The sequence below is a fragment of the Aptenodytes patagonicus genome, chromosome 19 (genome assembly GCF_965638725.1).
Source record: "Aptenodytes patagonicus chromosome 19, bAptPat1.pri.cur, whole genome shotgun sequence".
Lineage (NCBI taxonomy): Eukaryota > Metazoa > Chordata > Aves > Sphenisciformes > Spheniscidae > Aptenodytes > Aptenodytes patagonicus.
In genome coordinates, this window is record NC_134967.1 from 4,690,109 (window position 1) to 4,716,401 (window position 26,293).

At 39.2% G+C, this 26,293-nt stretch overlaps 3 protein-coding genes across 5 annotated transcripts; 1 reads left to right on the forward strand and 2 right to left on the reverse strand.

Moving 5' to 3' along the window:
* Positions 1–1,435: 1,435 nt before the first annotated feature.
* Positions 1,436–25,236, forward strand: LZIC (leucine zipper and CTNNBIP1 domain containing). 2 transcript variants are annotated; one of them, XM_076355931.1, is made up of 8 exons: positions 1,436–1,450; positions 12,594–12,701; positions 18,182–18,325; positions 19,425–19,560; positions 20,635–20,733; positions 21,416–21,511; positions 23,328–23,409; positions 24,830–25,236. In XM_076355931.1, exons 3-8 carry the CDS (start codon positions 18,225–18,227, stop codon positions 24,886–24,888), a joined length of 573 nt encoding a protein of 190 aa, XP_076212046.1. In that variant the 5' UTR covers positions 1,436–1,450; positions 12,594–12,701; positions 18,182–18,224; the 3' UTR covers positions 24,889–25,236. The 2 variants fall into 2 exon arrangements, with proteins under 2 accessions (XP_076212046.1, XP_076212045.1); XM_076355930.1 differs by lacking the exons at positions 1,436–1,450; positions 12,594–12,701 and adding an exon at positions 17,273–17,326.
* On the reverse strand, positions 1,788–5,468 carry RBP7 (retinol binding protein 7). Its single transcript, XM_076355936.1, has 4 exons — positions 5,367–5,468; positions 2,736–2,914; positions 2,370–2,471; positions 1,788–2,046 (listed from the first exon to the last, which is right to left on the reverse strand). Exons 1-4 carry the CDS (start codon positions 5,437–5,439, stop codon positions 1,996–1,998), a joined length of 405 nt encoding a protein of 134 aa, XP_076212051.1. The 5' UTR covers positions 5,440–5,468; the 3' UTR covers positions 1,788–1,995.
* On the reverse strand, positions 8,389–17,207 carry NMNAT1 (nicotinamide nucleotide adenylyltransferase 1). Of its 2 annotated transcripts, none has more exons than XM_076355929.1 (5): positions 17,165–17,207; positions 13,860–14,031; positions 13,192–13,375; positions 12,351–12,496; positions 8,389–11,024 (listed from the first exon to the last, which is right to left on the reverse strand). In XM_076355929.1, exons 2-5 carry the CDS (start codon positions 13,981–13,983, stop codon positions 10,624–10,626), a joined length of 855 nt encoding a protein of 284 aa, XP_076212044.1. In that variant the 5' UTR covers positions 13,984–14,031; positions 17,165–17,207; the 3' UTR covers positions 8,389–10,623. The 2 variants fall into 2 exon arrangements, with proteins under 2 accessions (XP_076212044.1, XP_076212043.1); XM_076355928.1 differs by having other exon boundaries at positions 13,860–14,034.
* Positions 25,237–26,293: the final 1,057 nt, after the last annotated feature.

Below are 26,293 nucleotides of genomic sequence, written 5' to 3' on the forward strand. Positions count from 1 at the left end.
TCAAGTGCATATCTTCTTGGCAAAGGCTATCTTAATGTCTCCCCCCCCACTTCCAGAACATATGACTGCTCCCTTTTTTCACCTTGCATTTCAAGATGTTTAATTTGTATTTTGTGAAAGCATGTGAATTGATTAGCATATACATGAAATTAGGATAAGCAGTTTTGTCACTGTAGTAGCTTCTCTCATCCTCAAGATTCCAAAGCATCCTCAAGCGAGTTCTGCATAGCATTACCTGCTTTCAAATCAGCAATTTGAAGTAGGAAGGTAGCAGTAAGAAAACTAATATCACTGCTGATAACTATTCTACGTTTCTAACAGTAAAGACTTCCTATTAGCTGCCTTACTAATGAATTATTACACCTCTAGTCATACAGGTTTCTAAGGTTGCATTTTTCTGATTTCTACTTGGAGTCTCTCTTTGTACTAACAGAGTTCTTAAGCTCATCATTGCCTTTCTGTATTGCTTCTCATGCATATCTTACTGGAGCGCACAGCTTAAAAGCTGTGGGGTTTGAGAGTATCTGCAATATTTAACACTTAAAACACTGCTGTTCGGAACCGCTACAATTTAAGACACAGTACGTTCCAGAGGTGCCATCTAGTGGAAGTCTGCGAGGCTGTTGCTGTATATGGCTGATAGATGTGACAGAGTAGGTTTGCAGCATGAATTTGTTATTTATATTAGAATAACATGGTAACAGTAACTTTGTTTTCAAATAAATGAAAACTACTCAGTTCCAGAAGGAAGACACTGTCAGGATCTGTAGAATAAACACCAGGCATTTTACTGCTGGTCCCCCAGATTTCCCTAACTGTATAAGGAATACTAGTTCTTTTCTTCATATTTTGGAAACTAGCTTAAATTTGCATAGTCCTCTGGTAATTGAGGGGTGTGTGTGTTTCAATCTAACAAAAAGCCCTCCAAGCTTCAACAGATTTTGTCTGCCTCTGGTGGTAGCTTTAAGAATTCTGAACTGACAAGAAGAAATAGTGTCAGAAAGGTGGTGTTACTTATGTTTTAAAAGACAAAGGATTACTTTAGGATATTTTTTTTTGCATAGAAAGTAATTAAGTTACTAAGCTTAAGCTAGATTTAATCAAGCTCTTTTCTCTTTCCACTAGTGAAAAGATCCCTGCAATGTTAGTGTGACCAACAACATGCAGCAACTCCTTTCACATGTAACTACCAAGTTGATCTGACCACTTACATGTGTTTACACGAGGCAGAATAAAACCTGCTTCTCTATGCAACATTACACAAGGTCAAAAAGAAAGACATTTAACCTAATTGAACAGATGTATGCAAATAAATCTTAACTAAAGAAGCATTGTTTTCACTCTGGATATGTGCTTATAGAGTTCAATTCTTTTGCAGACTGGAATCTACATGGATTACTCGGACCTATCTTCATTGTTCTGGGATTTGATCAGAGGCTGGTTTCCTCTGGTAAGCTGAATTTAATTCTTTTGAGAACAAAGCAGCTATGGCAAAATATAGGACCTTACATTACACATTTAAGATACAAGCAAGTGGAGTTAACTACTAGTCTGCATGTTAAAGAGAAGCATTTTGAATAATAAATCTGTATCCTTTGTTGTCTGCTTCCTTGGCTGTTATCTTCACTTCTCTACCATAGTTCCCCCTCTGTTTTGTTTGATGTTGGCTTGCCCCTTGTTTGGATTTAGACTGTTAGTTAACTGGAGACCCAAGCCATATCACTTATGTTTTGGGTTTGTTTTTTTTCCCCTCCAAAAACACATTCAGAAGTCAGGTACTTAAAATTGGTTTGGTTTTAGGCATTTATTAGCAAAAAATCAGTTCTTTAACACTGGCAACAGCAGACTTATTTCCTGAGCCAGAAACATCAGACCATTTAGGTTAATAGGTACAAGGAATCAGTTCTTGTCAGTACAGCCATCACTGGACATGAGGTTGCATAGTCTCCTGTATATAGCTGTCTCTCCATGTAGGAACACATGTTGTACACACATTCAAGCTCTCTTGAAGACCTGTTTACATACTTGATTCTCACAACGAAGCTCCTACCAAAAAAAAAAGTATAGATGTATATAGTAATCAAAGGAACTGCTTCTAAAAGTGAACATAGATCCTCTGCCATAGCTACTGACCACCACTCTGCTGTCATGCTAGTAAGTTATCCTTAACATTCTGAATTTAACTATACAAGACAGTGAAACAATGAAGTTGTTCCAAGTAAACTAAAATCAAAGCAGAATTTGCTCCCTATGTACCATCCATTACAAATACTACAGAGCTAGAAGACGACTTGTGTACACCATGACCACATTATAGATCTTATTTTTGTCATATAGCGACAGAAGCAGTAGAAATCCAAAGTAAATACCAGATGGAGGTCATCTCCTTCAAGCCAGTGAGTCCAGCCCCTGTTCTTCTTCTCACCAGTCTGGACACAGACAAGTTTGTCATTTTCCCAGGTAACTAGGCTCTGTGGAAAAGGAAACAAAAAAAGTGTTTCTGTATGTCTTTGTCTCAGTTCTGCAATATACTCATAGACAATGTCCTTTTTTCCTGGATAAAAGGGGACCTAAATACTACTCCTGAGGGGAAATGAAACTCCTTGTCTGTAACTCAGGCTCCTACCTCTGCGTTGCATTACAAATAGCATTCTTGAAACAGTTTCAGCTCAAGTAGCTGGGCTAATAGGCATCTTAATTTTGTAATGGCCTCTTGATTTTATATATTGTCTTACCTTGCATTTTCTGTTATCCAGGCCTTTGTTATCTTCTTCAAACTCTTCTCCAATTTTGAATTGAAGCAAATAATCTCTGAACGTGCTAGTGGTGTGGATATAAAATGAATCACCATCTTGTTTGATCACTTTCTGAGGCTTCAGCATTTTTGCTATCTTGCGTGTTGCAAAGTCAATACCTTGGACAGGAAGCAAAAAAGTCAGAGTTGTATTTATCACCAGCCATTTTGACAGCCAGGACTTACCTTTATTACTACTAGAAGCATTTCTTAGATAGTTTGACATTACTGCTATGCAAGGTTTTGGGGGTTTTTTTTGGGTTTGTTTTTTTTTTTTTAAAGCTGTATGTTACACAGATCAAGTTCTTGTACGTTTTACGCTTTGGAAACCAGTTTACTCAATTGTTGCACAATTCCTGTGCAAGATTTCTAGGACTTTGAGTCAGAAGAGTCCTTTTAGGAGTTGGGAAGAATTGGTTTCCCCCCACACACATACATCCCAAGCTTGGTCTCAGACTTACCCCTTGCTTAGCTAGAGGGAATAGTTAATGCCTATTCTTATCCTTTGTCAGAGGAAAGGCATTATGTGAATTAACAAGAAATCTTTGCACCCTATACCTTAAATAGGGTAAAATGAAGGGCAGTTCTGAAATGAATTACTCAAGCTTGCTTTCAGGACATGCCACTTGCTGTTAACACTTCTTAAGTGCAACTAGAAAACATCACACTTGTCAAAAGATTTCCTGGTTATCTGTAATGATCAGTCACCTTTAACAGACTCCTGATGTTCTTGGTAATACTGAGCTTAAAGCAGTGCTTCTAGAGTTTTTTCTACTTCTCTAGTGAATGTCGGTTTCTTTAGAGGAACGGGCCATCTATTTGGCAGGCAACTGAATTACATTGCATCCCAATAGCATGCTCAGAGTTGGGTTTTCAGGAAGGGGGATGGGTAAAATGGGGGGCTGTGTATTGATTAATTTAGTTGTTTTCATCACCTAGATTTAAAGTGTCATTTTGTAGGACCACTAGAAGTTTCTCACTTTATGCAGGCTGGGGTTGTGATTTTCTTGTCAGGGTGTTTTCAGCTACCATGTGTTGAACCATATGGCTCATTATGCAGTCTGTGTTTGAAGTGGGACTTCATTACTGTATGCATTACAGCAGTGCCAGAATCTGTCAGTCATGTTTTTACATGGTTACCAGTTTATTTTAGCATAGAGGGGTTTGAATTCAGTACTGGCAACAGCCATACCCATTAAGCCTTAACATGGTTATAAGAATGTATAAATACAAACTACTTAGAAATCTATTCTGTAGAGGTAGATACTAAATTGAAGGAAAGGCTAGGCTTAGAATAGCCATGTCCTTATCGGTAACCCTCTAGTTACTCAGCTGATCAGATATTAGCCTCCTCACTCTACTTACCCTGGCAGAAAAGTTTTTCATTCTAGCTCAACAATATTGACTTCAGTCCTTCTTTTGTTCAGTATACTGGCAACCAAGCAGGAGTAATTAAAGATAGATTGTAAATCATCAACAGGATTCTTTGCCTTTACTTTTAAGTAAGTTCCCCAATTACATGCTGAAAACAAACTGCACTTTTCACAAGATTGGTAGTTATGTTTCATTAAAAAAGCCCTTTACTTAGCTGGACAATGTTTATTATCAAGGAACAGACATAATCTCTATTCCATTTGAAAACATTAACACATTAAGAGTATATTACTTAGTATTCAAACTGAGGAATAAATCCTCATTATGAGACCACCCTTTCCTTTTTTTTTTTCCTAACCGATAACACACCAGGATTAGAAACAGAGAAGAGTTCTTTCACCATGTTAAAGATACCAACTAGACAATTTAAGTAGGTCACCCAGCCAGAAAATAGATTTCATTCTAGTTGTGTATACAATAACAAACAAGGGACACTGTTGGTCATCAGTTTACACAAGTCAAAAAGGCAGAAGGGGGTGGGAGAGGCAGGGAGAAGAGAAGGCAGCACACAGGGTCGCCTGCTGTTACTGTCTGTAATGAGCTTTGTACAAGAAAGCTAATAAAGTACCGAGAACTTTCTTAAGTTCTCCATTTAAGCACCGTTAATCTCTCTCTAAAAGGTCTGAGCAAGGTAAGAGGTTAGTTTCAAGCACTCCAGAAAAGGGATAGTTAGAGAGACTTATCAACAAGTCACAGTGGCGAAAGAAGTATTTTCTAAGCTGTTTAAAGATAAATGACACCAAGCTGAACAACTGCCTGGAAGTAGCAAATACCCAAGCGCTTTTTTTTGTTACTTAACATTTCATTAACCCTAGACATAGGTTCTGTTAAGTTTGTGCTCCAAAACAAGAGAAATTGAGCGGACAGAGCAAACTCTTCCCTGTCTCTGATGAAAGCTATACAAAAAATCTACTTTTAACAAGTACTAGGCTGAGAAATTCCTGCAAGGACACTTGGGTGACAGGCTGAAGTATAGTTAATGCTGTCTGTTTATCAGTAGATAAAGATTCTTCCATTGTTTTTTCAGAGAAAAAAAGCTTCAGCAATATCTAGGTTTTAGAAGAACTCAGCCTCTTAAAATTCAGGAGGACCCTTAAGGGGAAGGGAGGAAGGATAGAATCAGGTTTTTTTCACCTACCTAAGGCCACCATATAACCTTCAAAGTTGTCATTGCTGATAAGGTTCCAGGTTCCACTGAAATCCACAGGCATTGCCAGACTGTGGAAAGAAGATACAGTCAACCTCTGACCAAAAGGCAAAACTGAAGAAGTAGTTTTCCAACCAGGCCTTATGTAAGGAAGACTGTGGGTGGGATTACATCTCAGAGCCTTTCTGATGGAGGGGAAGGGTACTATTGCTGAGCCAATGGGTGAGAGGGTATCTGCAGATCAGCTTCAGCTGCATTGGAGGGAAAAGTTCACGGTTTCTGAAATCTTTGTGTGGAGCAAATGTTAGTAGCCCAAGAGTCACAATGCAAACCAAAAAGTGGTTTAAACCATTTGTGTCCATCTTGTATACTTTAAAGGGAATCATGGACACATTTTGTCACTACTAAAATTCCCTGCATGTACATTAGATCTGTGACTTTATGATCTGAAATCTACATATTTGTTGAAATGGTGATCTACCCACTGTAAATACACACTATATTTGAACAGACAGGGATTGACTGTTAAACTGTGGATGGTATTGTATCAGCAAATTTTACCGCAGTACCTATGACACAGTGATAGAGATAAGTATTATATCTTGTTGGTTTATGTCTGGAGTAAATAGTAGGCAGCATCATTGTCTAGTGGTTATAACAGAAAAGTGAAAGACAAATCTTGTTTGTATATGTTATTCTCTGATGTGACGCTCAACACAGCTCTACTGTGCCACAGTTTACCTGTTTGTGTTCTGTTTTTTTTTAATGCTGTTAGTTATATCCTAGTTAAATGAACATACGTATACAAAATTCTTTATTTTCTCAGATGCCTTACCGGCCAGAAAGTTTGTGTAACAGTTAGGCATGAGACAGCAGATCCAGAGGCCTGAGCTCTGTTCCCAGTTCTGCAGCTCTGTATTTATCAGTTTTCCTAGATGGGAAAGAGGGCAAATACCTGTTCTTGCAATTGCAAATTGCAAAAATCTTGCACTTTCAACTCCTAAAAATAGCCAATAACAGTAACGAATTCAAAAAGTACTCTCGTGTACATAGAAGATGTAGCTCCCTCCTTTGCTTTTTACTCTTGACATACAGTAAAGGAGAGATGACACAGAAGTTATTCCCACTGATGCTTTATTAGATGCTATACATTGTGGCAGAGGATATAGGGAGTAGAGCACAGGATGCAGCAGGTAAGCTTCAGTGTTGGACTTTATCTTCAGCAAAGAAGTGAAAGAAATCTCTTACGTGATGACCCAGGAATGTGTTTTGAAAAGTGAATAAAGAATGCTTGTCTTCGAAGAGAAAGGATATATAAGGAATTTGGAAGTGACATTTGATTTCCTTTAGAAGATACCTAATTCTCCAATCTCTTGCAGTTCCTCCATCTGTGATTACTTTTTGCAAACTGTATGCCTTCTGGCTACAATTTACCAAGTGAGAAATACGAATTTAATAATCCTGAACAACTAGGCACGCTAGAATTGCTAAGTACAGGAGAGCTAGATAACTTTGTACCTCAGTTTCCTCATCGGTAAAATGGGGAAAACAGTCATTCCCGGTCACATGTATGTTTTGAGCATTAGCTTAATTCCACTTTTTGAGTGGTCAGGTGGGACAGTAATGAGCACCACAATGAAGGCTACACTAAAAGAAAAACCCAACATGGATGGGCAAGCAAAATCTTAACTGTGTTGCTACCATAGTAAAAAGGGAATTTGGTGTTCTGAATCTTGAATGAGGAAACTTACCTATAGCTACTACATTTATCTATTTACTGACTTGGGTTAGGCTGAATAAAAAGATAATATTTTGCAGAGAAAATTAAGTTTCCGTGAACTTTAGCTACATTTTTGGAGCTGATAGTTTGACCTATATGACTCACAAAATCATGCGAGTAGGAAATTAGGACGTCAAAGCTTGTTTCCTGTTTGCAGATGGATATTGTTCTCTAACCTATGCTAAACTAGGAACAGCACAGAGAAATGCAAATTAGTGTTTCCCCTGGACTCAAATAGTAACATTTCACCCATAATTTGTTAGTACAAGGTTATGATAGTAAAGCACTGTTGCAATACTACTGACTCTTCCAAGTAAAGAGAAGTCAGTACTTGGATAAGTCCTATGTAAAAGCCTGGATATAACATTTTTATTGAAAATTAAGATTATGCAGATTGTCTGGGATGTGGTGCTTCTGTCTGTAAATCAGTACTTAATCTCAAACTAAGATTTATAAAGGGTACTAGGGTTACTGTTTCAAGGCTTAGCCAAAGAATTGCCTGTGGACCTTTTTGTAAGAACTGCCGGGTGCCCTGGCCACATCCTCTAAAGGTTCATTTCTTTCTCCCTTACAAATTCCCAATTTTCTTTTTGTGGAAAGATTTTTTTTCCATTTCCATCTTAATTGCTGTGCAGCATTGAGCATCTAACACGTTCCATTAAGGATGTGGCCTCATTACAGAAGTAGATAAAGTGGTTCCTGCTGCTGCTGCAGTATTTATAAAATATTTTGAGTCTGAATTACACATGTGGTGTAAGGGCCCTATGTTCTCTTAATAGAGCAGGACCAAATGCAGTGATGTAAAAAAAAAAAAGCCTCATTTTTGTTTGTAGAACATCTGTGAATGCGTTATAACTCTTATATAAAGAAGTTCAGTGAACTGCATTATTCACAAACCTTACATTTTCAAATATATAGATTCTCTTTTAGATCTAGTCCACTCTTGAAAGTTTTACCTGTCTAACATTTTTGAATAGGCCACATCAGTGACTGTGATGTTGATATTTATAACTGATTGGAACAGTAGATTGTCAGTGTGCGCTTACTTTTAGTGTTGCAACAGGCAGGTTTCTGGATCCCACTAGTAAAACAAACGATCCATATTCAGCAGTCAGTGTAATTTTTGAACAATGCTCTGTTTTGTATAGACAGAACTGTACTGACACCATTCTACCTACATGCAGTCGTCAGACATCAGATTTGGCTAATAACAGGATGACTGAAATTAGCATATTACATGCAATTTATTTTATTGAAAGACCCATCACACATAACTACATTAAAACCCAGTGAAATATAACTGTTTGAAGACCAAAGCTTTATAAAACATCCTGTTGAATTTGCAGTTTCTCTAGAATTACACAAAGTGCACCAACACACACCAGCATCATTTAGAAGAATAAACCTAGACTTAAAGTGCAGTTTTACTCTGAAAAGTGACCACATAAATAGGGTGCTTTCCCATTAGAAAGATCTGCTGTTTATTCAGAAGCACACTGGTTGACTTGAGTGCTGAAAATAAATCTTTCTTGCCCTCTATTCTTGTCAGTCATAAAGACAGACAGCAAGCAAAAGAGAAAAGTAGATCTTGTCCTTCCCTATGCACCATCAATAACATGGTTATCTTCAATCAATTATGGCAGTTTGATTGCTAAGGTGTCACGGGGGCATAATTTATCCTTCGGTACCTTTATTACTATTGATGATAAATGAACCTGGCCTCATTATCGAAGGACAGTGTAAGCTTGCCTGAGCTCTAGGGGAAAAAATGGCAGACTGAGCACATTTGATGCAGGAATCACCAAGAAAAAAAACTAAGAATCCTTGATGCTACTTTCTCTCACAGTGCAGTTACAGATGCACTTCTAAGTTGTGACGTGATTTTATTACACTAATCTCCTTGTAGATTCTCTGTAGACAGCCACCTTTACAGGCTGGAGCTAGCAGGACACAGATGTTCTGGTGTATGGTAATTGCAGAATTTCATGTGGGGCTCTAAGTTTGCATGCCCGATGCTAGCTCCACTGCGGGTTACAGGTTTTCCTAATAGTGTCTCGACTCCCCTGCTGGGTTTTACACGAGCCTTGCAGGCCCTAGGGTCACCCGTGATGTTCTGCGTTTGGCTTCTTGCTTCCAGACTCCCCCTAAGCTCCTAGGGAAGCCTACACCTCTGCCTCAGCTCTTTGGGGATCCCCTGCCCAGGGAAGGAGGATGATGGGTTGTCGCGATTATGATCCTGGAACATGCCCCTGGTCCTAGGCTTGCCCAACAGCATCTAGGCTTCCTGCCCTGATAGTCTCACATTCTGCTGGATTTGTTGATCTGAAAAATGTGAACGGAGTCATCTTGTGGAGATCGTATGAAGAAGCTGTTGACCCATTAGGAAGCGTCTTGGAAACCTTGACATTTTTAATCAGGCACATAATCCAAACAAAAATGGGATGACGGCAAATAAAGGGAGGTAGAATTCTATCACCATGACATTCACAGTGCCTCTCTAGTTTATATTCACATAATACAGACAATATACTATTAGATTCAAAACCAGATTTCTAGCAAAGAAAAACATTTCACTTATGTACAGTCTTAATATTCTACCATTTTTTCTCAACTCCAGTTACAGAAAACAATTCTGGCTGTATACATTTGCCTCAAAAGTAAAAGCTCATTCATTATTTGAAATAAAGGGACACCTATCTGAGAATCCGTGCAATGACACTATTATTAATTTCTACCCATTAAATCAATGGCTATAAACCAGTTTCTGAAGTAGGTCTGTCCTTCCATGAGAAACAGTGCTGAGCTTAATGTACAGCTCTGGAAACATGAATGGAAAAGTAAAGCACGAGGCATTTCTGGGAGCAAATTGCATGATGGCAATCAAACAGGCTGCATATTTGAAAGGCAGGCAACTCAAAGCATGGTATATCTAGCACCACTTCAGCCAGGAGTAAATTTTTCCCTTCCAGCATAGAGCTAAATAATTTCTTTGAGGTATACCACATGTTGGCAATTTTTAAAAAAATGAGTTATATAGATTTACTATCAGTGACTGGTACATTTTGAAATTAAATGGCTTTGTCTGTTAAGACACTGTAAGTTATTAAAAATATTTGTGTTACTATCTTATAAACAGCAGTCAGAGCAATCTGAGTTAAAACTAATCAGAACATTTTCATTTGTTTTGTTTGTTAATTTGTAATTCTCATATGCAAGTGTGAATTCTTATACTTAGTTCATTGCACTGTGACAAAATGTTTAAGCATGAAAATCTTATTGTTGGCTTTAAAAAAGATTGTGTAGGTCCAATTATTGAGTGCACCAAACCTCAACAGCAACTACATATGTACTAAAGCCACAGAATTACCCCACTATTTACTTAAAAAAACAAACAACCCCCCAAAAACACATTTTCCTGTACTGAACTGTAGCTTTTTTCACAGCAGAAAGTTAGTTGTATAGTGCCTGTTAGTTCTTGGAATCACTTGCATGTTTCTGTAAGGGAGCCAAGACAACCCCAGCATTCCTGTCTTCACTCTCTGGACTATACAGATTATTTTTTTCTATGTATGCTTGAACTACGTCGGGCACTAGGTAACGAATGCTCTGGCCCCTCCGCAGTGCTCTCCTAATCTTGGTGGAGGAAATGTCATTTGTGATCCATTCTTCCACGAGGTGAATGTTATTCTTATGCCTCCACAAAATATCAGATTCATAGATGAATTTCTGAACGCTGTTTCCAGCCCTACTGATGCATACAAGGCCATGATTTTCCACAATTTCAGTGATGTCCTCCAACTTCCACAGATTGGGGATCCCAAAAGATTCCAGCATGTCACTTCCACAAAGCAGTTTAACCTGTGGGACACCTTAAAAAGAAAAATAAGTGAGAAACAGGGCTTCGTTTAGGCCACCAGATTTTAGCTAACTTGATGGGGACATTTAATTTCTAGGCTACCTCTCCGTATCTTTGGTTAAGATGAGACAATGGAATGAAATAAAAAAAGATTCAGAGTGTATAATTTATGATTAGTAGCCTCAATACAGGATTTTTCTGAAAAAAGGTTATGGGAGTCCCTTCGTTCAAAAGGATTGGAAAATAAACTCTAACACGCTCATTTAGCCTGGGGGTGAATCGATCACTGTGAGGATCAAAGTAAAAGAAAATATAGAGAAAATTCCAGAATAGCTAAGCATGAAAGGATACTGTAACGCTGTTAAAACTTTATCTGACGTTCCATAGAGTTACAGAAGTGGAGGTAGCTTTTATGGGACAGGGGGCAGAGGGAATTATGTAAGAAAATACAACAGACCCCCCTGCCCCCCCTGCCATAGACTGTGTGACCTGACTTCAGGGGACTCTCTACCATACTATGTTTTATAGGGAATCGAGAGAAGCATGCAGATAGAAACCACCTTAAAGTAGGGGAAGCAAAACTGAGAGTGCTACAGATTTGCAGCTTCCAGTAATGTCACAGGATGGTAGGAATGTAGTAAAATATCTGGCAACACAATATGAAAAAAGCCTGCCTGATGCTGTTGGTCTTGTCTTTGAATACACTTACTTTAAAACACTATCAATTAAACAGTGGAATTTGGAAAAGTTCAAGGGAAGAAGTCAGGCAGAAGTCAAGATTTGCTAATATAAAGGGTTAAGATGGTCATTATGCAAGGACGTTCAAATTCTATATGAATACATATAATTGTACATGTTAAGCTAAAGAACTAAAACTAAGATCTAAAAGCAAGAAGCAAAATAAATGCTACCTAAAATTACAAAGCCAAGCTATGTCTGTTGTATGAAGTTTTAAATTACAATTTAAAAATGATCCTATACCCAGATACATTTTGAACTTCAGGACTTAATCCTGTCCTTTCTTTCTTCAGCAACTTATAATATGATCCAAAATTCTCAGCTGTAACTACAGTATACCAAAGTTCTGTAGGTAAAATGGATAGCTCAGACCTGCTTCAGTTCAAATTTCTATTATCATGAGTATTTTTCATGTCCTATATATTTTACCCTTACAGTCATCTTCTTACAAAGCCTACTGCTTTATGCTGTGGGATCTCAGGGAATAAACTTATTCAGTGAAGTCAGAACCAAGAACTAGCATCAAAAAAAGTTACTCATCAGTGCAATTCCCTTGAAACAGCAAGTATTGTTAAGCATTTCATTTGCAAACAGACTTAACTTTTTATATCGGGATTCTGATTTTTCTTTTTAACAGGGTCATGCCTATTTGGTTCCTGTTTCCTCTTCCGTCCTGGCTTTGTTAAAGGTATAGCATTCTGCAGACTATTAGTGGGATCAGGACATAAAAGCTTTTCATGATGGTACCTGCAAAACAGATGTATTTTAGGTATTTTTAAGATGTATGAGAAATACAGGGAAGAGTATGGCCTACTAAATAATCTTTCACCACTTCCTCCTGCAGTACTTTCACAGACAATCCATCCAAGAACTGATCTGCCTGAACAGGGACTTGTGAGAGCTGGGTCATAAGATGGTCGAAGTGCAAAGATTTCAAAGCAACAGCTACAAGGTTGGTTTGTTTCTTTTTTAATAAAAATTCGTTTTAAAAAGAAGAACCTCAGTGAAGTAGCAGTGACTGAAAGAGTAAAAAATGTAAAACTTAAAAAAAGATACTCCTTCAGACAATTCTCATGCCAGCCTTTAAATACACAAATGGGCAGCGTAACATAATCGGAATCAAATGAGGGAAGCTTGTGTAGCATGTGTGTACCCTATTCTAGTCTCTTGTCCTTCCTCATGAATACCTTTTCAGCACGAAAATTGAATAAAGCCTAAACCAATGTATCTTAAAAATTGTTCACAGGCTCATTTTTTGTACGTTTAGGACTTGTAGTGCAATCTTTCATTTACAGTGCTCATATAAATAGTAATTCTGATGTCACTGAGTCTATTCATATGATTTGGGGTTAGCCTGCTATCATTCTAACTTGTTAGAGCTAACACCATTCCTTATCCTTCTATAGGTTCTTGAGACTTTTTAGGGTTTGGCTGAAGAATACCTTAAAACTTTTAGTGTTTCCAACCACTCACTCTGGCTGCTTTCCCAATCATCAACTTCCACCCAATCTGAGTTTTTTGTAGCTAGTTTTGCCATAGTTACTCGGTGATTCGCACTAATCAGACCTTTCTTCTTATATGCATCACCTACTGGTGAAATTATTCCTTTGATTACTTTGTATTTTCCTGTGGAAAAAACACATCACACAAGAACATGAGAAGTGGTTGAGCAGATGTTACTTCCACTGTATTGTATTTAAACTATTACATAACCATTCTTCACTGCAGTCTCTAAGAACACCAATGCCAGCTCTGATAGCCAGCCCAGTGGAAAAGTACAGCATACTTCTGCCATCGTGCAAGGCGGCACAATTAACGATTTAGAAAGATCTATTAGAAAGATATATTTCTAGAAAGGAAAACTATAAACCTCATGATTTAGCTCATTAAAATTAGTAATAAGCAACACATACATAAGACTGTTCTTTCATGTATTTGGCTTACATGATTTTGTATGATACATACATGCATACTAGCTTCAACATCTAATTAGTATTTCCAAAAATATCTGTCGCTGTCAAACAGGCATTCATATACACAAAATATTCACCTTAACTTTTAAGCGTCTAGTTACCAGAGCTGTTTTGAATGATATAAATTACCATCCTACCTGTTTCATGAAAGTAGTCTTTAGCCAGCTCAAATAGCCTTAGATGCATGTTGGTAATGGGATTGAAGGACCCACAGGCCAGCAGTACTACTTCAGTCTTCTTGTCAGGATCTTCCATAGCCATTCCTCGCAGCTACAGAGCCAAGTGGAGAATGTTGGTGCTAGTTACCAGCTACTACAAGAAGAGACCAGAGTAAAAAATAGTTATTCCTACTTATTTGTGCTGCCAATAAGCAGAAGATTTCAAGATCAGATTGAACACTGTATTTTCCTTCCATCAACATTTGGCCTGTGATTGTTCATGTGATACTGCATTATCCCATTTCTAAGAGATTAAAACGACCGCCTCTAGTTCTTTCTGGTTATCCCTGGATAGAGGTACAACGCAAGGAGCTGAGACAACAGTGGCATTATGCTGCAGAAAGGAGGGTAATTCTTCTGTGGGGCTTCAGAAATCAAGGATGTAGAGGAAAGTGAGTGTGCTAGGAAGAAGACATATGTAATAGATAAGCAAACGCAAATTTGCCTCGCCCATGTATTATCAACGCAGCTGCAATTCCCTCCTATATGCAAGAGAAAACATCTTTAAAAATGAAATCACTGAAAACAGGCTGTTTGCCTGAAGAGAGGACAGTGTACTGCCCGCTCTGAAGAAAAGCAACTCGTGCAGAAAAATGAGATGATTTGTCCTGAATGCAGGACAAACTTTATTAAAACTTCTCAGTTTTTTTAAGATGCCAATGCCAATCAACTGCCAAGAGACACATCTGCAGGGAACTTCCTTACTTCTAGTGCTTACAGAGGGGAATAGAACATCCTATGACAGTTCCCAGTGCTGCTACTCTAAACTGCAGTGAGTCTTTTCAGCAAAATATATAGAACTGACATTACATTGTATTAAATTCTGGAGGAGAGGAGGGTCAACATTTCTTCGTTCAGGATTTATTTACATTTTACATGCTCTTCGTATGTGGGAAGAGAGCACTATGGACTAAACATGAAAACAACCAATCTACTTTGCGTTGCAGAAAGTAAGTGGTAGGTGTACCAGCGGAACAGATGATAGAAGAGTAGTGTATTAAAAAAAGTTTAGTGAAAGCTGCAATTAAATACCAGATATTTTTTTCCTTTTTTAAAATACAGCAGTGCTGTTCCAATTTTGAACTTCAGTTTCAGAAAGCTGCTTAAGAATTGGTGAAAATAAGGCAATTTCACTACTTATCTTTTTCAACACTACATGGATTTTTGCTTCTCAGTGCTCTTTTCTTTCATGAGAATACTCTGGCTTGCCAAGATGGTTTCCCCTAGCCTGGCCCTGAACAAATGAAAACTGGAATATGTTATGGGCCATTCTCCTGCTGTTGCTATTTGTGAGATGTCTGAGACATCTGTGTTGAGCACTGAATAGTCTGCCATTGTTTCTACAGCAACATCACTGCCTGGAAAAATCCCACAAGGTCACCCTCACATTCTGTCTCCTTTACAAAGAAGCTGAGTGATGTTCACAGCCGCCACAGTGGTGAGATACCATCACAGCTAAATCTTGTACCAGCTACTGTGTACTAACATCAAATAGCCCTTGAATAAAAGGAAGTCTTGCAAGGCTTCACATTTTGCAAGTGTTAGTACTTTTCTGTGCTTTCAAGAGTTTCACAAACTTTTAAACTATTCTTTGTTACTGCAGAGTAGTTCAGCATTTGAAGGGTTTGGTGTTACTTGGAATGCAGTCTTCACAGGGGCATCAGCTAGAAGAGTTACTATGGGAACAGGCAAGGAAAGGAGTTAGACTTGTCTTTGTAATGCATAAAGCCCTACTTTCTAAATAAAGTGACTCATGCTGCCAATTTGAAAAGGCTTGATTTTCTCCTTTTAAAAAAAAAAAGGCAAGGGCAAAAATAACAGAAAATTTTAAGATGAAAATATATAGTGCCTTTTCTGGAGTTAGTCAAATGTCCTTTTTCATGCTGCTAGCTAATTTTACAATCTTCAGAAATAGGCAATTATTGCATCATAAACTGACCTTGTAGCACTTCATATCTGCATAGAAATTGAGACTATAAATATAATTTAATAGTTTGCACATAGTCTTAGTCTCCTAACTTGCATTGCCATCCTCTGTCTAGCACTGTTTTCACAGAAAACAGCTGCATGGTTGATGTGGAGAGTGGAGGAAAAGATGGAGGTATCATCACATGATCACCTTCACTGTTACGTCATCCTTATAACCAACACAGCACCGTCAGAGCTGTGATCTGCTTTGTATGAAATGACCTTTATACAGCTCTAACTTTTTTGGGAAAACTATGCAATTTGCACGTCCCAGGAGGGAAAAAGAGGACTAGGTTCCAGTGATGATTAAAGCCCAGCCACCCCCTGAGCTGTATATGGAACCATGCCTATTCTTATTGTATAATAACATAAGTAGTTTTGATGAATTACATATAATTTGGCACTGCTTGACACAATCCTAATTATTGCAGTTCGACCACAAGATCCAAACCAGCAGCCCAGCTCCTGCTATACAGTGAGAGAGATCTGTACGCAGGTGTTTAGTTTCACAAAACTGAGAACAGTCTTAAAATAATTAATGCTATCTTATGCCAAATACTAAATGAAATGTTAGTAAAACCTCTCTACAGAGACTTAATAAGGGGAAACAAAGTAAAATGGCCTTCACTCAGATTTTCCGTAACTGTAGGACATCCTGGATCATTTTCCCTTGTCCTTCAGAAGGAAAAATGAGGCGCCCTGTGATGTAGTCCTTTACATATGTGCTTATATATAATCTCATCATGCTTATACATAATCTTTTCAATATTTAGTGTGTACTACTTGCAGTCCTGCTAGCGCTTAGCTGGATTGGACGCGTGTTTGCACTAAAAAACATCAAAGTATGCCTACAGTAGGTTTTGGGATGGTTCTGAAAGCCAGCCTGTTCGTTTCTGTGGATAAGCAGGTAGTTGTGAGAATGCTTTGGTCAATCTCATTTATATTTCAGAGGTAAATATTTATTAAACATGCTTGTATATCTGTAGAATATAAACATCATTAAGTTTATGGTGTCTAGGCTGTTGCTGGAAGCTCTCGCACGCTAAGCACGGCGGTTTTCGGTCCCCTTCAGCAACCTCCTCCCCGCAGCTCCTCGCCGCCAGAGGCCTGCACACGGGGACGGCCCCCGAACGTGCGGTGCGCAGGATCAGGCCCCAGCCCAGCCAGTCCCCCGCCTCCGCAGCACCCACCGCGGGCCCCGCTGCCGCCGCCCCGAGCCGGCCGGCCGCGCCGCCCCAGCCGCCGCCCGCGCTTACCGCCCGGGGCCGCGCCGCCAGCTCCGCGCTGAGGGGCCGCACTGGGCGGCGCGGCGGCGGCGCGCTCTGATTGGCCCGGGCGCGCCGGAAGCGGCGCCGGTCGGAGGCGGCCCGCTCCCCCTCGGTTGGCGCTGCGCTCCCGCCCGCCGCGGCCTGCCCCAGGTGAGGCGGCGGTGGGCCCGGGCGGCGGTCGGGGCCCAGGGCGGCGTGCGGGGTCCAGGCGGGCGGAGAGGAGGGCGGTCGCGGGCTCCTTCCTGTGCGTGCGGCTCTGCCTGCCGGAGGGGGTCTGGGCGGACTCGCCTCCGCAAACTGCGGGCGCGAAGGAGGAAGAGCCGGGCTGGAGCCCTGGCCTCGGATCGCGCCTCAGCTCCTTCTCGTTTCTCCTCCCCCCGGACCTCCGGTTCGCTCTCCTCTCTCGCGCTTTTCCAGCGGGGAGGATCGCGTGCCCTTGTCTGCCTGCGGCTGCTGGAGCCCTTGGCGGTCGTGCAAACCTCAGAATTTGCCGGTCAACGGCTGCCGAGCCGCGCGGTGCCCAGGGATATCCCATCGATCACTGCCGTCGGCCAGCCGCCTGCTCCGATCTGATACCCAAAGAAGCACGTATTTCCTCTAGAGCGAACCATTTTCTACCGCTAATGGTTCTCAGGTGTTTGCGTGCTTCAGACACCTTGCATCCGGGTTGTTGCCCCTTAGATAGCTTCCCAAGGGGCAGCTGAAGAGTAGAAGCTCTGGTTTCATATAGCGGGACCTCAGTATTTCAGTAATTGCTGCTTGGTTTCGAACTTACTTGTTTTTATGTGCCGTGGCTGTTTGAGTTATTACCTTGGTGAGCTGCCTCTTGCTGCAAGGATGACAATCCTGTAGACCCAGCCTACTGTATGTCCACTGCAAGGATCTCCGAGTGTTTTGGTCAGACATTCCATCATCAAGATGCTGCATAATTTTCTTGATACTTGGAGCATTTTAAGATAAGTTTTAAATTGTTGATACACAACAATAAAATGTTCTTTCTCCTAGGAGTGTCATGTAACAACTTAAAATTTTCATGTGAAAACAGAAAATGGCTTCAAGAGGAACAACAGAGACCAGTAAACTAAAACAAAACTTGGAAGAGCAGTTGGATAGATTAATGCAGCAGCTTCAAGATCTGGAGGAATGCAGGTAATAAAAATAAATGCTTTCCTCTTATATGGTAATATTTTTCTTAAGTGGTTGGCAGAAGAAAGTGGTACCTTTCAAAAATCTTGTGGGGTTTTTTGTTTTATTTTGTGTTTTGCTGTGGCTTCATATTTTTTAAATTAGGTAGGATGTTTGTGTTAGGTAGTAAAAAATTATTTTAAAAAAACTTTATTAAGATCATTCTATTTATCATCATCTTGAGGAAAATGTGGGCAGAAATACTCATTACTGTTTTCTTTGAAATTTGATATTTCGGTGTGACTCTTAGCTGTTCACAGAATTCACAATTTTCATATGGGCTTTTTTAATAGCAGTTAACAAATAGCTTTTGTGTCTACTTTGTTTTGTCTTATAATTACGGATGTTTGGGTTTTGGTTTTTTTTTAGTTTGTCTAACATTTTCATGTGATTTGTTTAATGTGATTTTGTGTTAGTTTTTTGTGGGCTAATAAAACTTGAGATAGACTGAATTACCAAGGAAAAGGGTTTTTTTCTGTTTCAGTACTTGCACTTAAACATCCTATGTGGTTTTAGATGCTTTCTCTGACTATAATTCTAACTTGTCCAAGCAGTACATATGTTTTTCAAGAACAATTATAATTGCTAAGGGTTGGTAGTGCCATTCTTTGAATTGGGCAAGGTTTAGACAGCAGGATCAGTTATTCCTGAATAACTTGATGGGTTTTGGGTGAGGAGATGGGCTTCTCGGGTAATGTCATTCACCGTAGCTTTGAGCAAGACAATCTAACTGCATATTGTTGTGGAGATCCAAAATGCACTTTTAAATATTGCACCAAGTGTTGAGTATCTCGTAGTTGTCAGGGCCTTTTTAATACAAGTGACTTCATACAAACAACACAAGCACATGGGTGGCTAGGAGGTGGTGCAAAACCAAGAAAACTACATATGCATTAGCTAAATAACAGCTAAGAGGGCTAGAGCAGAATAATCTGAAGTGATGTGAATGTTTTCATTGCTATCTGAGGAAGCATGCTTCATGATATTCCCTGATGTCCTTTTCTCCATGTTACGTCTTGGGTTTAGTCCAATGAATTAATATGTCTTGTTGGATCCTCTTTAGAGAGGAGCTAGATGCAGATGAGTATGAAGAGACCAAAAAAGAAACCCTAGAACAGCTGAGTGAGATCAATGACTCCCTGAAGAAGATTATGTCCGGAGATATGACTTTGGTGGACGAGCTCAGCGGGATGCAACTGGTAAGGATGATGTGTTACTAAAAATAGTTCATGTTCTGCCTGGCCTCAATGAAACAGAACATAGATACAAATGGTTCGTTATAATTTTTAGACAGGCACGTGTGAAAGCTAGTTCTATGTATCTAATGTTTTTATTATTTAATATATGTGTACATATAAAAGCTTGGTCAGGTCTTTTCATTTTAAAAGAAAAAAATATTGAAGAATTATAACCATAACACTGTAGAAAAAACTGTGGGGAAACTGCAGGGACTAAATATATCAGATCCCTAATACTAGAAAATAATATAAAATAATGCAAATTAATTTAAAAGGTGTGAGTGACAGTCCAGGACAATATATATTGTGAGAAATAAAGTTCATACCTGTTTGTTAGAAAGCATAAAGATAGCATTTCCTGTGCTCTTGTTGCTGATTTGTATTTCAGAGATTCATACCAATCCAAATGAAAAGGCTGTAGGAGTGACCATGTAACTTGAAGTTCTTTTAGTGAATTGATCTTATTTTATGCTGATGTCCCAACTTTTGATCTCTTTTCAAATGTTTAATTAGAGCATGTTTTGTTCCTTCTAAGCCCTATGTTTTAGGAGTTTGTTTCCAGAGGGATCATTTGTCCAAACATAATGTGGTGAGACTGAATCATAATAGTTTTGATACTCCGCAGAGAATTTTGAATAACAGTAGGAGATTTACCTCATGATTTACGTTCTGCTTACCCTTAGAAGAGCTGTAATCATCGGTGTGGGCATTAAAACTGCTAAAGATAGCATAGCACGTCCACTTGTGATGTGCTAGTATCAGGAAGATGTTGGAAATGATTAGAAATTAAGACCTGGACTCTAATGGAAGTGTCACAGCTCCTTGCTGTAGTTGCACTAATTAGTGGATTTTTCAAGCCCTGCATAAAGGTCATATATTTTTTTCATCTCACTTCCATGGTTATGCAATAAAAGAAAAGCTCTCTATCAAATGACGCGGAGGATACTAATGATGCTTTCCAGCCTTCGTTAATCTTGTCATGTAGCTATAGCTTGTGACTATTAGTTCTGGTCATTCTTGCTCTTTTCCTTGTAGGCAATACAAGCAGCCATCAGCCAAGCATTTAAAACTCCAGAAGTAATTAGAATGTTTGCAAAGAAACAACCAAGGCAACTGAGGACAAGGTTGGCAGAGGTGAAGGTTTCTGTTTTACTGTAAAAACTGTTTATTTGAGCTAGACTGATTTAAATATGTAACGATTGCAAGGAGAGCACCAAGCGTGTTAGAAAACTTGGTGGCAGCACCATAAGGAGATAGAGAAGTTCTCTTTCAGAATTTGTTCAGTTTTAAATGTTCCTTGAGGTAATGGGGACAACAATGTGTATTTCTTGAATTATCTTTTATCTTGCTGCATCAAAACAAAGATGTGATTAACAGATAATGAACTGAGTATAACTGTAAATAGAAAATCTGAAGAGTATGAATCTGTAATTCTGTTGAGGGACTGGAGAGTGCGCTCAGTGTTTCAGACATCTAGACTGAACTTGAGATCCAGATAAAGTGAAATGAAATGTGATTCCTCCATGTATCAGTGATATGTGAATCCATAATTTTGAATGAAGAGCAGTCTTTGATTAAAAGAGATTCAAGTTTGGAGAAATCAAGAATGCTAAGGCTAGATGCAAAGAGTATTCGCAGAATGGTCAGAAAAACTTCACGGCCATCTTTTAAATTATGGGTAGTTCTGTCCCTTACTTCCATTGGTACCATACTTACTGATGATATTTTTAGGCTGTTGCATTGCTCATGCTGATGTGTTGAGTGAAACTAATGGGAGGCTTATATATTTTGACTTATTTCCCCCCCTGGTATACAGATGGACCGAGACTTAATGGTTGGGAAGTTGGGACGAGACCTATACACACAGCAGAAAGTGGAAATCCTTACTGCCCTCAGAAAGCTTGGTGAGAAGGTAAGGTGTTGGTATGATAGTTAGGTGAATAGAAATTTCTATCTGTATATTGAAGAGGAATTTGAAATCATTAAAATAAGAAATTACAACTTTTGTTTATGAGCAAATAATAAAATGCAGCTTGCTTTTGTAGTACATAAACGTCCTTCCATTTTAATGCCAAGCTTTCTGAAACACTCACTGCTGAACATGTATCAAATAGTATTGTACATTTATCTAAGGCTGTTTCTACTTTAAAATGTTTTCTTTGGTGGGTCATATGAATGAATCACATATAAGCTGGTACAAGTTGATGATATTTATAAAAGCTGTAAAACAAGTCATTTACTGGCTAACTACCACCTATCCACCTGACAGGAACCATCCAAGACTTGTGACATCCATTGAGCTTTACTTTTGTATTGGTGATAATACCTACCTCTTGGTGTAAGAAAATAAATTGGAGAGATGACTAATAAATGTGATTGTTTCCCCAGTGAGTACATCAGTGGCAGAACGATCCCTGTTTTTTACCACTAGAGGGAGGAAGAGAAGTTGTTATTTCTTCTGTTGATGGTATATGAGGAAAATGGGTTGCTGTGTATCTTTGTACTTAAACTTTCTTAGGAACTGAGGGAATGTAATGGAAAAGATCAAGTGCAGTACTTAAAGGAGCTGCGTTCCAAGTAGATGGTATTAGCAAATGCTTTCCCTCAGAATATTTTTATTGCTTGGCCGTCAGAGAAAAAAATGTTTTGGAAGTAGGTTAAAAGGCTAGTTAAGATTGCAAACTGAATGCATGAAGATATCTAATCCTCCTGGCATGAGTTTCTTGGATTACTTCAGACAAGCCACTTTACCATGCTTTGACGTAGCCTCTTTTATCTTTTAAAATTATCAGTAGCCTGCTTCACAGAGGGCTTGCTAGGATAGTAGTTTCACATCTGCTCTGAATGTGAAAAATGATGGTAAATATTATGTGTTTATCTGCACAATACTGCAAAATGTTAAGTAGTTAGATGCTTACAAAGCACAGCAGAGGCAGGTAACTAATACTTTTTCCCTCATTCCAACATCATTCTGAATGCCTGTGCCTGATTTTTATATTTTTAATAAATAAACTGACACAAACACTGTGGACAGTTTGACACACTTACGCTTTGCTTTAATAAGGATATATATCTGGGGCTACTTAAATGAGTGAGTTTTAACGTAGAATATCTGAACCTTCCAAATGTAGGTTACTACTTCATTATTGTAAATATTTTATGGGCATCTGTCACAAGGCATCAGAGCACATACATAAAAGCAAAATATACATGTGCAAATGTCACTTTAGAGGAGGAGAACCATTTCTAGGTCATTGACTCTTAACATGGTCAAAGCTGCTAATGACTGCATATTTTTTGCTTTCCTCAGTAAATGATATGAAGTGAGCTTAGATCTTAGCTCACTACTGTATTAACCACATGACAAAAAAGTAATTGACATCCTTTGCATAGTTTTGGTACAGAGGTACAGTGTGACCTTTTCATCACAAATTACCACTGGAGGTCAGCTTGAAACTTAGCGGTGCATGTAGAGGCATGTCTGATGTTGCATATGCTGGGCTGACGGATGCCACTGAGAAAAAAATTCAGTGGTAGGGGGAGTAGCTTGCATTTTTACATTGGCTTTTAATATGTTAGATAACACTGCCACTTAAAAATTGCAAATTGAAAATCACTATAACCTGTCATAGTTCGTGTACATGCCCGTATAGATGGTAGGAATTACAGTGGTGGGAATATGCACAATTAAGGTACCAAGCTCACAGTTACGGCCTTTTTTGATTTAGCTCACTCCAGATGATGAGACATTCTTGTCAGCAAATGCTGGTACAGCCCTGAGCCAGTTTGAGAGAGTCTCCACTGACCTTGGTAGGTTTTCATTCTCATAACTTCCAATTTCTTTGCCTCATTGAACACTGATTAATAGAAATACCTGTGATTCCCCTGTGGAAGAGAAAGTACACAAGATTCACGCCATTAAATTTTTATGTACATTTTTCTATTTTATTAACAATGAAACTCTGATACACTATCCATGAGGAAAAAGTAACACAGCAAATAAATCCAGTGCCAAATGGCCATAAAATGCCAAGTGTTGCCCATAACGCCGAAGGCTTGAATGGTCTGTCTCAAGCTACAGAGCTTACAGTTAAACACAGATCTCTCTTGCATTAGTGACTCTCTTCAGGAGAGCCTTTTTCTCTGCTTGATGCAGAGAATTCAGCAATTACTGGCACATTGTCAAAATACAGCTTTAAAGCACTCTTCTTGCCATGATTGTCATAACTCTAATCATATTGACAAGACCAAAAGTTCAGTTATAATATGCATTAAATAAGCACGACAGTTCATTCTAGCATTACAGTTAGAACTGTGATGAAAGAACTATGAATGGCAGGAACGTGCCAGACTAGGTCGGGGTACAAATAAACTGACTCTGTGACCTACCTCTCAGTACTCCTCTTCCTGAGAGCGTAAGCAAGGTGAGAACCTTTTGTTCAAAAGGTTACTTCATTAGCAGCTCTCTGTGTGGTGGGTTGACCTTGGCTGGCCACCAGGTGCCCACCAAGCCGCTCTCTCATCCCCTTCCTCAGCAGGACAGGGGGAGAAAATAAAATGAAAAACTCGTGAGTCGAGATAAAGGAAGTTTAATAAAGAAAAGCAAAGGCTGTGCACAGAAGCAAAGGAAAACAAAAAGATTTATTCTCTACTTCCCATCAGCAGGTGATGTCCAGCCACTTTCTGGGAAGCAGGGCCTCAGTACACGTAGCAGTTCCTTCTGAAGACAAATGCCTTAACAAATCCCCCACCCCCTCCTTTTCCCCTAGCTTTTATTGCTGAGCGTGGTGGTGTATGGTATGGAATATCCCTCTGGTAGGTTTGGGTCAGCTGTCCTGGCTATGTCCCCTCCCAACTTCTTGCCCACCCCAAGTCTACTGGCCTTCGGGGGCGAGACAGCCTCGATGCTGTGCCAGCACTGCTCAGCAGTAGCCAAAACATCGGTGTGTTATCAACACCGTTCTAGCTACAAATGCAGAGCAGGGCACTATGAGAGCTGCTATGGGGAAAGTTATGCTATGGAAACTCTGTCCCAGCCAGACCCAGCCTGGTTTCAGACCTGTCAAGCCAGTATGTCTTTTTTTTTTTTTTAAATTAGCTCAAGTGTTCTGGTTTTCAAAATGAAGGTTTGATTTCTTTTGATCTCAAATGTTTTACTTTATTTAAATTGTATATAAGGAAATGCACAATTTCTACTAATACTAACTGAAAACGTTTTTTCCTCTCATAGGATCAGGAGACAAAGTCTTTGCTCTAGCAAGTTTTGAAGTAGAAAAGGCGAAACAATGAAGAGGTGCGTGAGGCTTGTGTCTCTCCAGTTATCAGCAGCATTGGACTTCTGTCATATTGCATTTGTTTTTTTCTATTTTTAACATGTTGAAAAAAAGAAAAGCAAAACCAAAAAAACTGCAAACCCTAAACCTCTTGGGTTCCTAACCAGAAGATATGAAGTAAACAGCCTTAAGTGCACTTTGGAACCTTGGTGTCTGTACCCCTTAGTAACATAGGCTCTGAGGCTGAACACTAAGTGGTACTCTAAAAACAAAAGCATGGTATGACTGTCTCTGGAAAGAATCGGCTATTTTGAACTTTTCTGAATGTGTATTTCTCTAACTATTAAAATGTAATCTTTTTGCATGTGGTTGTAGCAAGCAGGTCTTTTTCAGGAGCAGTCCTAATGAGCGAGTGGGTTTTTTGGGTGATTCTTCACGTTGCTCTCATGTTGTCTTAATTTTTGTCTGGACTTCCTACTAAGTAGTTTATACTAGGAATGCATTGAAGCTTTGCAAAATTGACATAGTTTATTTGAAATGCCATCTTTCTACAAACTGTTTGCAGAAGAACCAAGATGAGACTGTATACTGATCATTGGCCCTTAGCTGCTTGTTTGCCGTGCACATGAATGAGTGCTATTGTGTCCTAGCCTTGACTGACAAACAATGGAAGCCCTGTAGGGAGGCTTCTGGAGTAATTTAACCTTGTGTATTGAAATGACAGGGAATTGCTAGGAAATGGCAACGGGAAGCCCTTTCTGCGACCTCGTACTTTAGCTCTGGGTGTATAACTACATGCTACCGTTATTTCCCAGTATTTCTGAGATAGTATGAAATAGCTTGCAAGTAGAAACAAGTTTAAAAAGGGTGGAAAAGCTCTTACTACATGATTGGTACAAGTGTTGCTCAGTCTATTTATCAGATGGTGGTGCTGTGAAGAGGGGAGGGTCTGTGCCTCCAGAGGGAAGTTAGAATCCTGAATAATCTCAGGGTGTAAGAGGATTTAAAATCTCACATTGTTGAGTTTTTAGCTCTGAGTGCAGAGAAACTATTTGGGACTCTAGATGTGTGTTTAACTTCCTGATAAACTATTTTTTGTAAAATCAATATTAGGGATCTTGGTCTTAAAGTACTGGCAGCTTCATGCTTTAATTCGGTACTTGTTAGCATTTTGTCTGAGCTGATTGGAAGCCTATATTTTACTGAGAATTTTTTCAGCTTGAGAAATGTGCATTTCAGGTCTGCTCTACCCGTGGTATATATTCACGTGCTGATCTAATGGCAACCAAAACAAAAAACCCAGGCATTTCTTAATCGAATTTCATACCTGTTCCCCTTCTTATTTTACCACTAGCTAGAGAAAAGGATATGGATAGAAGCCAAAAACATTTCTGTGGTCATCTTAGCTATTAACAATTGTA